The 12188-nt window shown below is 45.0% G+C and overlaps 1 protein-coding gene across 6 annotated transcripts in view; it reads right to left on the reverse strand.

The window, feature by feature from the left end:
- LOC111874015 (ecdysone receptor) overlaps window positions 1-12188 on the reverse strand; it is a 513347-nt gene that overhangs the window by 195559 nt on the left and 305600 nt on the right. For all 6 annotated transcript variants that reach the window (XM_023869122.2, XM_023869123.2, XM_023869124.2 and 3 more), the window contains one exon: window positions 955-1715. In XM_023869122.2, the coding sequence (XP_023724890.1) occupies window positions 955-1447 (493 nt within the window). In that variant the 5' untranslated portion in view covers window positions 1448-1715. The remainder of the gene's footprint in view (window positions 1-954; window positions 1716-12188) is intronic.

The raw sequence follows: 12188 nt of genomic DNA on the forward strand, positions 1-12188 counted from the left end.
ATTTGAAGTGACAGTGGGACCGTTGGACATCCGTTGCCAGGATATGGCTAATGAAGACTGAGAATCCCCGTGGGTGTGTAATGATGAACTGTAACATCAGCGACAGTGCTGTACTGCCTGTAGTCCCGAGTTGTGTAAGTAAGGTGTCAATAAATCCAATCATCCAATCCAAAACCCGTCACTCCCACACGTGACAAATATTCAGCAGTAAGCACAACTGAGAAAAAATTTTCGTAAGCCCGTATGAAGTAGTGGAACTCGCTCTCAGTTGGCTGAAGTTTTTGTGTTATTATGACACACGTCCCTAACCGCCCTGGGAATGTTTCATGCATGTCTAATACATCTTCCTGATTTCTCAACAAAATAAAGCCGCAAATTTCTGTATATATATAAACTTCGGAATGCGCTGTTAGTAGAAAGATTAAATTTTACTCGGGTTTTATGCACCAGCATATAAATTTTTCCCAGCAACTTTTAGAACAGATCCCTAATTCAACAGCCCATGCAGTAGTGTAGTTGGTTGAGGTATTATGCTACAAATCGGAAGATCGCGGGTTCGATTCCCGAGGTCACTGAATTTTTTCAGTTCACCTAATCCTTCCAGCCTCACTATGGCCCAGGGGTCGACTCAGCCTCTAACAGAAATGAGTACCAGAAATTAATTAAGTAATGTTATTGGGGGTAAAGGGCGGCCGGTGCGTAGGGCTGACAAGCTCACCGCCATCTGTGAGCCGACTGTCTAGAAAATGTGGGAGTCTCGACGTCTCAAAGCCCTATGGACCTTCACGGCCTGTTACAGGGATAGCTTTACATTTTTACCTTTATCCCCAATTCACGGATATCAGCTGAGCAGTCTTGAAAGTGAAACAGGCGGGCCCTCCTCACGTGTTCACTTTGACTTACTTCGTGCAAAGTATACAATGCGACTCGGCATACTGCCGAGCATTTACTCACCAATTTTTCCGTTCGGGCTGTAAGGATCGTAGCTGCCTGAAGACAACGGTGACGAATACCCGTTAGAGATGACGGTGTAGGGATGTCCTGGAGGTCCCGGCGAGGGTGTAAGAGGTGGTAAAGGTCCCACAGAACCAGGGGACGGCGATGGTAACCAGTCATCGGTTCGATGTCGTTTGTTACTTGAAGTGATGCCACTAAACAAACCTCCATTCGGCGTTGTGGCGCTGCCACTGCTACTTGGCGTCACTCCTGAGGTGGCGGTGGCGCTGGACGCCAGGTGGTGGCCAAGTTCAATACTAGGCGCCGTTACCCCTGCACTGGGGTCACATGGGCTGTGTACCCTTGGTTCAGTCTTCACACTACTCAGAAGCAGTTCGTCTGACAAACAGCCACCAGTTGCACTAGCGCCGCCCAGACCCGCTTTCATGATGCTATTTACACCACCCCCTCCGCCCCCCACGCGGTAAATTAATTCGTGTTTCACGTCCATGACACCTCTACCCCCCCGGAAACACAAAACGAATTGTTTATATTGTCCAAAAAACGCGTGGGGGACACTTGTTTCACGCTTTCGTTTCTGTTACTTGTGTTTTCGTTTAAATAACTATTACCGACGTCGACGATGCATTGTGACGCCACCTCCGCAGAAGAGCAGCGTCGGGACGAGTATCCGGCAGTGCTGACGTCGTTGTAAAGATTGTGATCACAGCGAGAACACCGACAGTTCACAAGGACGCTCTGTTCGATTCGGTTGTCATCTGAAACAAACAAGAAAGTTCTATCAACAAACTCAAAACACCTTGGCACCACAGCACGTCAGGAGTTAAGAACTGTTTGCGAAGTGTACTTGACACGTTCTGAAGAATCACATTTTACTGTCTGTACCCACGGGAACATAGTCATGATTTTATTGGGGAGGGGGTCTTCTTTACAATGGGAATTCAAAATATTTTTCGCTTTGATAAATATGTGGCGAGTTACGCTCGTGATGTCCGCAATAACACAAGCAGTAGCAGCAGCAGCAGAAGTGGTTAGTTATGTGTCGAGTTACAGTACCGAAACTATACAGCGTCGGGTTGTAGGATGATTCAGGAACCGTGAACTGGAAAGGATTTGGACGGAAGTGGGCGTGACCCAAACGAGGTACTATTCGAAAATTTGCCTGGATGGACTGGACAAAACCATGAAGAATCTCAGTCGGGAGAACCGGTGACCCAGGCGAGATCAGAACCGAGTACCTGCAGAATACAAGTCCTACAACGTTACCTCTGTATCATCATCATATCAAACATCCGTTACTATTGCCTGATTTAGACCCAAATCGAAATGCGTTGGTTACGTTCAGTAAAACTCTAGATGAGTATCGCGGGTTCGAATCCCGATGGGGTCAATGGATTTTTCAATTGACCTAATCCTTCCAACCGCATCCCAGCCCTGGAGTCAACTCACCCTCTAAGAGAAATGGGTACCAGGAATCTTCCTGGCGGTAAAGGGCGGCCTGCCGGCGCGTAAGGCTGACAACCTCACCACCATCTGTGAGCCGTTGGAAAACGTGGGGGAGCGTCTCACAGCCCTATGGGCCTCAATGGCCTGTTACAGGGGTAGCTTTATATTTATATAAATATAATTAAAATACATTCCGCATTTGTCGAGTTACATGAGGCAAAAGAAGCTTAGCGATGATAACAAAGGCGGAATTCTGTTAACTGTGTCATGGCATGACTCGCTAAATAAGTAAGCAGAGAGGAATAATCTAAAATCAGTTGTAGAAAATAAGTGAAACACACACTTCATAACAATGCATTTTTATTTTTTTTTATCTTGCGGTTTTGCGAGGCAGTTAAACGAAACCTTGACGCTGTGCATTGCACATAACTCGTGTGTTTGAAGCTAACCATGACAACCGAAATGAACAGTGGATGCTCTGTAAAACTATCTGGCTCCGTGTAAAGGTACCGAAGGCCGTCCAGTTGGTTGGCGTCCAATCGTGCAGTCACGGTGACTGAGTGATCTCTGGCTGTAAGCCTATTCCAGCGTTACTATCTCTCTCTGTCCTTTTGCTTCCAGAGAGACAGAGGCGTGAACTTGGGAGTCATGAGACAAGATCAAGGAAAAATGATACACGAAGGCTGTCATGATTTGTTTTCTTACAGGCATCTGTCGGGTCTCTGAAGCAGTGCAGGGAACCAATCGACAAGCCGAGATATAACGCAATGTGGTCCGTTGAAAGTTAACAGACGCTTCGGAGGAACACGTCTCGAACTCCTTATAACCTCAAAGACTATCTCTTGTCTTATCGGAGGATCAGATGCGCTGGAACGAAAGGTGTACGTTCTCGGTTCGAATCTCAACCGGGGACACCGGATATTCTCACTATATCGTGGATTTCTTCAACACCTCCTGGCAAATTCCGGTACAGGAACACAACTGTGCCGCAACCGATTTCCTCAGAATCCCTTTAAATTAATTATTCATCAATCAACATTCGATGCTACGTAACCTAACACGGCGTCGTAAAAAATCCCACAATAAAAGCTGTACTGGATACACACCAACCGACTTTTCTACGTCGTGTCCAGGAATTTGGAGAGATCAACAATAAATATAAAAAGGCATTTTGAAATGACTACAGAGTCAGTAATCACAAAATCTTTATACTAATCTTAATACCAACTAAGTTAACACAGTAAACATATTCCCCGGGTGACCGATCAGTCTATCTATGGCTCTACAGTCTTTCGTTGGACGTTGGCCGCTTTTCAGTTTGTTGATCTTCTTACACGGTAGGGCTCATTGGACGGGGGATCAGCCCGTCGCAAGACCGCTACCTGCATACAGGACAGACACAAAATAAGCGCACAGGCGGGATTCCAACCCACGATCCCAGTGTTTGAGCGGGCGAAGAAAGTTCATGCCTTAGACCGCGCGGCCACTGTGATTGACTCCCACGTGACTCTGCTCCTACACATTCGGTACATGCAACACTGAATTAATCTACATCAGCAGTTGCCATCTTAAAAATTGAGGGGCCCCACTCTCCAACCTCACACAATTTCATCCCTCTCATAACGCTGTTAAAGGTAAAGCTACCCCTGTAACAGGCCGTGGAGGCCCATAAGGTTGTGGAACGCCGAGGCTCCCATATTTGTCTAGACAATCGGCTCACCGATGGCGTTGAGGTTGTCAGCATTATGCGTCGCCGTCCTTTACTCCCAGGATGAATTCCTGGTACTGATTTCTGTTAGGGGCTAAGTCGACCCCTAGGCCATAGTGCAGCTGGAAGTGTGTAGTCCGTCGAAAGTCACTGGCGTTATAACCCAGAAGATGGTATACTCTTCATAATCACGACTGTGAGAACCTTAAATACTGCACTGCTATGTCAGAGACAAAGTTACACGCCCATACAAAACTACAGGAAAAATTACTGTTTCGTATTTTTAATATTTGCCGGCCACAGTGGCCGCGCGGTCTAAGATGTGAACCGTCTTCGCCCGCTCCAACACTGGGTTCGTGGGTTCGAATACCATTCGAGGCATGGATGTCTCTGTGCGTTTATTCCGTGTTTGTGTTGTTCTGTGTGTAGGTAGCAGGCCTTGAGACGGGCTGATCTCCGGAACAAGCATTCGTACCGACTGTGTGTAGATTAAGAAACTGGAATATCGGCCAAGGTCCACAAACGCTGTAGAGTTTTATACACAGATATTTTAATATTTACGTTCTCTCTTAGGTCGAAATATTCTCATCACTTGGGTTCTCCAGGGTCTTGTTCCCCCAGGGTAAGGTAACCCTCGTTGCCACTGCAACCCGCAATTCATCGCTACTTCTATCTGAGATGGGCTACACTAACTCGCTGTATTGGTAACAGGATAACTTCGCAAGTCGCAGTGCAAGTCAGATCTCGTATTTCTTTTGTTTCGTCTCAATGATTCACAGAGTGGCGGTGTTCTGTACGGGGAACGCGTTCAAGGTGAACGAGTGTTTTCTTATTATTATTATTTCTCTTTACAAAACCATGAACTGTGGCAGGGATCACGTGCCTACACTAGTCTCCCCTTTCCTTCGAAGTTTTCTTCGACCAATCACAATGCTTTATCCATCAAGGAAGACCAATCCTAACAATCAGCACATCCCAGTTTCTACAGTCTAATTACACAAAAGGAAAGAGGAGTTCGGGTTCGAGCCTCGATGTGCCCACACAAAAGGCGAGTTCTTTGCGGAGCCTTCATCATGAACAAATGGGAATTTTAGTTTTGGCTGTCTGTACAGTCAACTTCTCCGCAAATAGACCTCTCCACCATCACTGTCTAAACTTCATGGAGCTGAGCCCTTCTTGAAAAGCCACCAATTGTGCATCTACTCAAAAACTTCCCAGCATTTTATGGAACCCGAAGGTTCATTACCGCGTTCACAAGAGCTCTACACTAATCCCTATCCTCAGCCAGTTTATTCCAGTCCATACCACCCCATCCTATCTATCCAAGATACACTTCAACATTTGTCTTCCTAGTAGTCTCTACCTTTCTAGCTTTCCCACCAATCTGCCCCGTGCTGCTAAATGGCCTGCCCATCTCATCCTTGACTTGATCATTCTAATTATACTTGGAGAAGAGTACAAGTCATGAAGCTCCTCACTATGCAGTTTTCTCCAACCTCCTGTCACTTCATCTCTCTTCGGTCCAAATATTCTTCTCAACACCCTGTTCTCAAACACCCTCAGTCTATGTTCCTCCCTTAATGTCAGAGACCAAGCTTCACACCCATACACGAACGTGTAATTTCGCAATAAAAAAGCGACAAACGTACCAACAAATCTGATATGAAATGTGTCTTTAAAACTCACAAATATGGTGACGGAAGGAAACTGTGTTGCATACGACAAATTTCATTTACAAGATCAATCATGAAGATGGAAGCAGTATGTTCTTCCGAAACATCTTAAAACACGGTGCCACAAACCGCAAAACAAAAATCTGAACACTCACACGCCGTTCAAATCTGAACTCAGATTTGTTGGCCGAGGAGTCGGGGGTTCAATCCCAGTCAAGATGAAATACAACTTTCTCTTCTATATAGTGCCCAGTCTCTTTGCGACCCAGGTTCCTACACAACGGGTACCAAGGGCTCGTTTCCTGGGGGTAAAGCGTTCCAAGCGTGAACTACTCAAATCCAGTATTAAGTTTTAAAGATACAGGGTAATTCTGCTGTTGTACAAGTGAAACTCTATATTATTTCTACTGTCCAGGTTAGGAACTTGTGGAGCCATACCTCCTTCTACCACACGCCTTTATGCAGTGCTGCCTCTTTAACCATAAGCATAAACTATGCGTTTACACAATTCAAATCCCTGTGTTGGCACAAACCCACGACACTTTATCAGAAATTTACACGCACTACAACAAATACATTTATTTTCATGTTAACACGGATATTCCAAGCAGGCCAGGATACGAACCCACAACCTGCCTGTAAGTCCTGTGAGATCTAATGTTCACCCTGTGACGCGTAGGCATTCGGAGGAACATCCTGACTCCATCTTCCGGGTTTGAAAACTAAGCCGAACACGGAACCAAACAAGCAGCAAATACATTTTTTTTTAACTTTTAAGGTCCTTCAAGAAGTGACCTTTGTCTCGAGAGAGCAGTAATAGCCCCCAGTCAGCCAGCCAATCGCATCATCTCTGGAAACATTTGATCACGATTCCCTGTAGTTGCAAACATGATATTCAGTTATGGGTTGAATCTATACGCAATTCCATTCTGAGAAATTGTGCAATACGTGGATGCTTTCCCGGGGAGTTATTTGGTTATGAATTCAGTCCAAAACCCAGACATTAACAGCCGCCATTATACCTTCCCTTTCCACGGCATCAAGGTCTTCCAATTTTATAGCCATGGAACATAGTTGCCAGGTCTTTCATTATGAGGAGGCTATGCAGTGGCGTAAAAATAACCATCATTATCATCATGCTTCATTTGTTAATAAGAGTTTTCAAGAACAAAACTGATTGCAGTTCTGTTACGGACACTTTTGGTCTCCGTGTATCCACTAAGCAAATTAGGGACTTTCCCACCTTTAACGTCAGCAAGGTCTCAAGGTGTGGCATAGCTGCAAACAGCACCTGCAAATCTCTGGACGTTTTCAATAAATATAGCATCTCTCATGAGGATATATTTTTCCCGGAATAGCGTAGTCGGTATAGCGTCTAGCTATGGCCTGGACGACAAAGGGGTGAGTCAGAGTTGGAGTCCTGGTAGAATCAAGAATTTTCTCTTCTCCGCGTCGTCAAGACCGGCTCTGGGGTCCACCCAACCTCCTATCCAATGGATGCGGGGGTCTCTTTCGCCGGGAGTAAAGGGACTAGGGCGTGAAGCTGACCACTCACCTCCAACTGATGCTAAGGTCAAGAAAATGTGGATCTATATATCCATCCCCCCATACGCCTTAATGGTGTAGTGCTTAATTAGATAAGCGGATTTTCTTATACCCTGAAGATGGAGATACGTTCCTCCGAAACGTCGGTTTACACAATATCTACGCGGCACCACATCCCAGAAGACGGCATTCTTGATATTTCCATCTCTGCAGGCTGCACCACACTTCGTAAGAAACAGATAAGACGCTCGTTACCATGCTTTTGCAAACGTCAGAGCGAGGAGACGTCTGGAGACCAGATTACGCTCGCCCACAGTATATACAGGGACACGATGCAGATGCATTATTCCAGTCGGCCGGTTATATTGCTGCTGGTCTTCGCCAGCAGAGTCATTCTTGCTGTGGTCATACCAGACCTGTTTCTGGGCAAACGGTTCGGTAAACACGTTCCCGCGTCAACGGAAAGCGATTAGCGTATGAGATTGAACTACGGGTATCTGCCGAGGAATTATAAAGCACAGAATTGGGGGAACCAAGTCAGTTGATAGTTGGCAGTCAGTTTTGTACCGGACATCAGCAAGGAAGCACAGTAACAGCCATTTTTAGAAGCCGTTACCAGGAAACGCATAGTGAAGACACAGCAGAGAAATAGCAATTGTTAGAATCCCTTACCAGGCAACGTCAAGTGAACATACTGGAGGCTGCAAAATAGCGATCACTGTTATGATCACTTGTAGTTACTACCTGTAGGTCACCAATTCAAACCCAGTCTACAGTTACCTCTACACGTGACATTTAACGAGGCGACGATTTCTCGAGTGACATGGCGCCGAATGGTAGGTTCAGGGAAGGACGTGTAAGAAAGTTGTCGTGGCCTAACTTGAGGTAATGTCGCGGCATCTGCCTGCAGAGAGTGACGGAAAATACAAAATTCCGACCGTGAAACGTCTCGGGGCCGAGTTTTGAACTGGGCACCTGCCGAATAAGAGGCAGGAATACTATGACACTCGAACCCGATGCTCAGCGCGATGGATACTGTGAGGCTTCGGCATGTAGTCACAACGTTGTATCTCAGCATCCTGTTGTACTTGTATTCTTTTCAAGTACTCTTTTCCGTCCGCTGTGCAACTTATCCTAGAAGTTTTAAATTAAAAATTTAATTTGTAATTAAAGTCACATCTTTTCGCTTTATTTGTTCTATTTTACACAACAAGCTTCGGCCTACAAGGCCATCATCAGGTGCACTAAAACTGGTTTGGTGAACCTACGCAACATTTTCTATTATTCGATTCTGCATTCTGAAGTTGAGATTTCTTTGAGCGCAGTGTTTTGGTGCTGTATTTCTTTCTTTTGTGTCTTGTGTAGTTCAGAACCGAATCATAAAAAGAGTCAAGACGGTGCGTGAAGTGCGGAAGTTTCATCAAACCAATTTTAGGCCACCTGATGATGGCCGTGAGGACCGAAATGCGTGGAATAAAACAGGATAAATACAGAGGAAGAATTGAGAGTTTTAATTAACAACTCAATTTTGAACCTAAAACTTGCACTTTGAGTTGCACAGAAGACGGAACCGAAGACGTGAAGTCATAATATTTAGAAATATGGACAAAAAGAGTCGGAAACACAACGAATAAAAATAAAAAAAAGTAAAAAAAAAATTCGAACTGTCTTTAAGTGAGCAAGTTAAATACTGCTGCATGTAGACCCGATGCTATGAAAAGACCGCGAAAGAAGCAGCTATACTACAGCCGTTACTAAGTAACGGCTCCGCAAACAAGCATGTTAATACGGAAACTAGAAACGGCAGAGGAACGGCGTTTTCTGTGTTGTCCGTGCCGAGGTGTTATAAGCAGGACAGCTAGTGACAATCAGTCAAGGAGTGACTCCCGTGTGGAGGCGGGGTCGAATACCTCCGCCGTAGCCTTGCGAGTGGTAGAGGCGACGAAAAGGGAACCCAGTTTCTGTGGGTATAACTGGGCCACCCTGTTCCTGTGGGATATACAGTGACTATATAACAAAATTATGCGGGCAACAAGCAGAAGTCATACAAAATCATGATAATGAGAATGTTCGCAACACTGGACACGGATAAGCCCGCACAGAAAGTATAAGAGGGTTAAACTTGGCGGTGGTCAGGCATACGACCGTTCAAGTGACTAGACTGCCGTTGTAGCGGAAGCTACTAGAAACAGGGCATAGTCTGCTGTCCTGAGCCTGGACTGACAGAGGCCTGTATATATTGTATATAGAAATAGGAATTACGATTAAATTTGTAAAAATATATAAATACTGACAATGGACTTACTAATACGGACAATGACTAACAAATGACAGACCCGACCTCTCGTCAGTGAGGGCTCACTAAGTGGACAGGACACTAACTTTCATATAAGGAAAAAACAAGAAGAAAAAAAATCTGGTCATGAACCCCAGCTGGAGCTTGACACCAAGACAGACAGACTGACCGACCGTCAGTCGCAATGTGACTTTGACTTTGAGCTCACCAGTCCGCGACTTGCACGCGGCTTTCAACTTTCAGCATGTATATGATTATATAACAAAATTGTGCAGACGACAAGCAGAAGTCATACAAAATCATGAGAATGAACATGTTCGCGGTATAGGACAAGGTGAAGCCAGACACAGAAAATATAAGAGGCTTAAACTTGGCGGTGGCCAAGCTTACGGCCGTTCAAATGACTAAGATTTCGTTGTAGCATAAGATCTGTAAGTTAAGAATGATCTGCTGTGTAAAGCCTGTACTGACAGAGGACTTGTGTGTGAAGTAAAAGGAAGAGTTTTCGATAACATATTATATGTGCGAAATACACACTTGACGAAAGGTCGAATGTATTCATAAGAGACAAACCCATCTTCTCCTCAGAGAGGATGTTACATAGGGGCTATTACCGCAAGAGTTCAGTTGGAAAAGTCTCTGGTCGTGGGCCTCAAGGGGCCTGACGTCAAGACGAACTCACTGGCGGTTTAACTCCTCTGACATCAGCAGTGAAGTCTCAAATCTAAGACAGTAAAATATGGTCGAAATACCAAGGGAATCGGACCTGAGAAAGACTGCGCTGGCAAGAGCCAGCAGCATATACAAGAGACAGACCCGTCCTCTCGTCAGAGAGGGCGCCCCACAGAAACAAGACCGTAACTGTCAAATAGTAATGAATATCTGCGACCGTCAGTCGCAAAGTGACTTCGACTTGGACACCAGCAGTTCAGTTCAGCAGTTGAATTGAGAGGGCAGTTCAAGGCAATTGAGAGACTAGTGAGGAGCTAGGTGCAGTGCAGTGCAGTGCAGTGTGACTTCTACACGGTTCAACAGAGGATTATAAGAGAGCGAAGATAACGGACTGACAGACAGAATCCAACAGCAGAGTTCCGAAGGCTACAAGGGAAGATCAGAATTGAAGTGTTGAAGACTTTACTTTATGTGTTATTGTTCCAATAATAATTTGGAGTGTTATAAATTCTTTGTAGTTATGACTAGTGAAGATACAATAAACCGATTCACCAATCAAAACCCGCGTCTTAGACACTGTGACACGTGACAACACAGTAGCACATAGAAGCGTTGCTAAGCGGTGACTTTGTAAACAACGATTTTTTCTGGGCAACGGCTCCATAAACACGTTCCCGTTGCAAGGAAGCAGATTCTTCATAATGCAACAGTTGGACTACAAAGATACAAGAGCTATGTTTTCTATGTGGTCGGTGCTGAGATGTTATAAGCAACGGACAAAGTTAGCTGAGAGCCAGTTCTGCATGGGAGGCTATGAAGAGAGGAATCGAGCGCATGAAACTGAAGACTCTCAACTGTTAGAAGCCGATGTCAGGGAATGGCTTGTGAAGACACAGCAGGCTGGGAAAAGGTTTAGCTGGTGCTGTGGTGATTTGTGAACTGTAAGAATTAGCGGTTGCTCTGTAATTGCTTGTAGTTCCGAGTCGTGTAAGAGTCAATATGTCTAATATGAACCCGTGTATAGTGACACACAACATAACAATATACACTAACAATAAATTCGCAGTGAACTGAAATGTCAGGATAGGCAGATTCGTTATTAATCTGAGAATTTGATATGAATACAGGCGCCGCAAGTTCGACTCCTGAAACTGTAGTTCCTATATAGTACGTACAAACGCACGAATTTGACGTTAAAATAGGCCAATATCAATTCCTCTCACAACTGTTCATAATTAACACCTCAGTACATAATCGATGTTACATAACTTCTTCCTTCCTTCAGAGAAACCCCGGGATAGATCCTTAAAACAGGCCACGACCAATTTCTTCCAAGCCCTATCAAATTCATTACTCAGTTCCACAATTCGACACTCATAAATAGTCTAAGTCATTGACAGCGTCGTTAAATAAACTTCAATGTAATACAGAGCCCTTAAGTAAGTCAAGGAACAAGGGGACGCAACCTGGGATCCGTGAACCCCTGACGTCATACGAAAGACAACCAAACGAGGGAGAGTTCCGCTTGCATACACTGGAACTATTTCAGTAGGATAACTGTCACGGTGTCCGTTCCCAAGCAGGTTTTAAATATACGCTTATAGCAAACTTTCGTTATATGCCATGAGGACAATGTGTAACCTTGTCGTCGGAAAACGTCACAAAGCATTTCGGGGCAACGAATTGTTGAACACATTGCCCTCTGCACGACGGAACTGTCACAGTGGAGTGATCAATGAAAACAGACGACAAAGCTGTCAAACCGGAATTCATGAGGTGTCAACATGTGTCACGTCTACTGGACGCTACCAAGGCGTTCCTGAACCTTGGTCTTCCACAGCGGGCTCTGGCACCGTGTGGTCTGATTCGTCCGAAACGTTGGTAAATATGA

Source organism: Cryptotermes secundus, unplaced genomic scaffold (genome assembly GCF_002891405.2).
Source record: "Cryptotermes secundus unplaced genomic scaffold, Csec_1.0 scaffold1230, whole genome shotgun sequence".
Taxonomy (NCBI): domain Eukaryota; kingdom Metazoa; phylum Arthropoda; class Insecta; order Blattodea; family Kalotermitidae; genus Cryptotermes; species Cryptotermes secundus.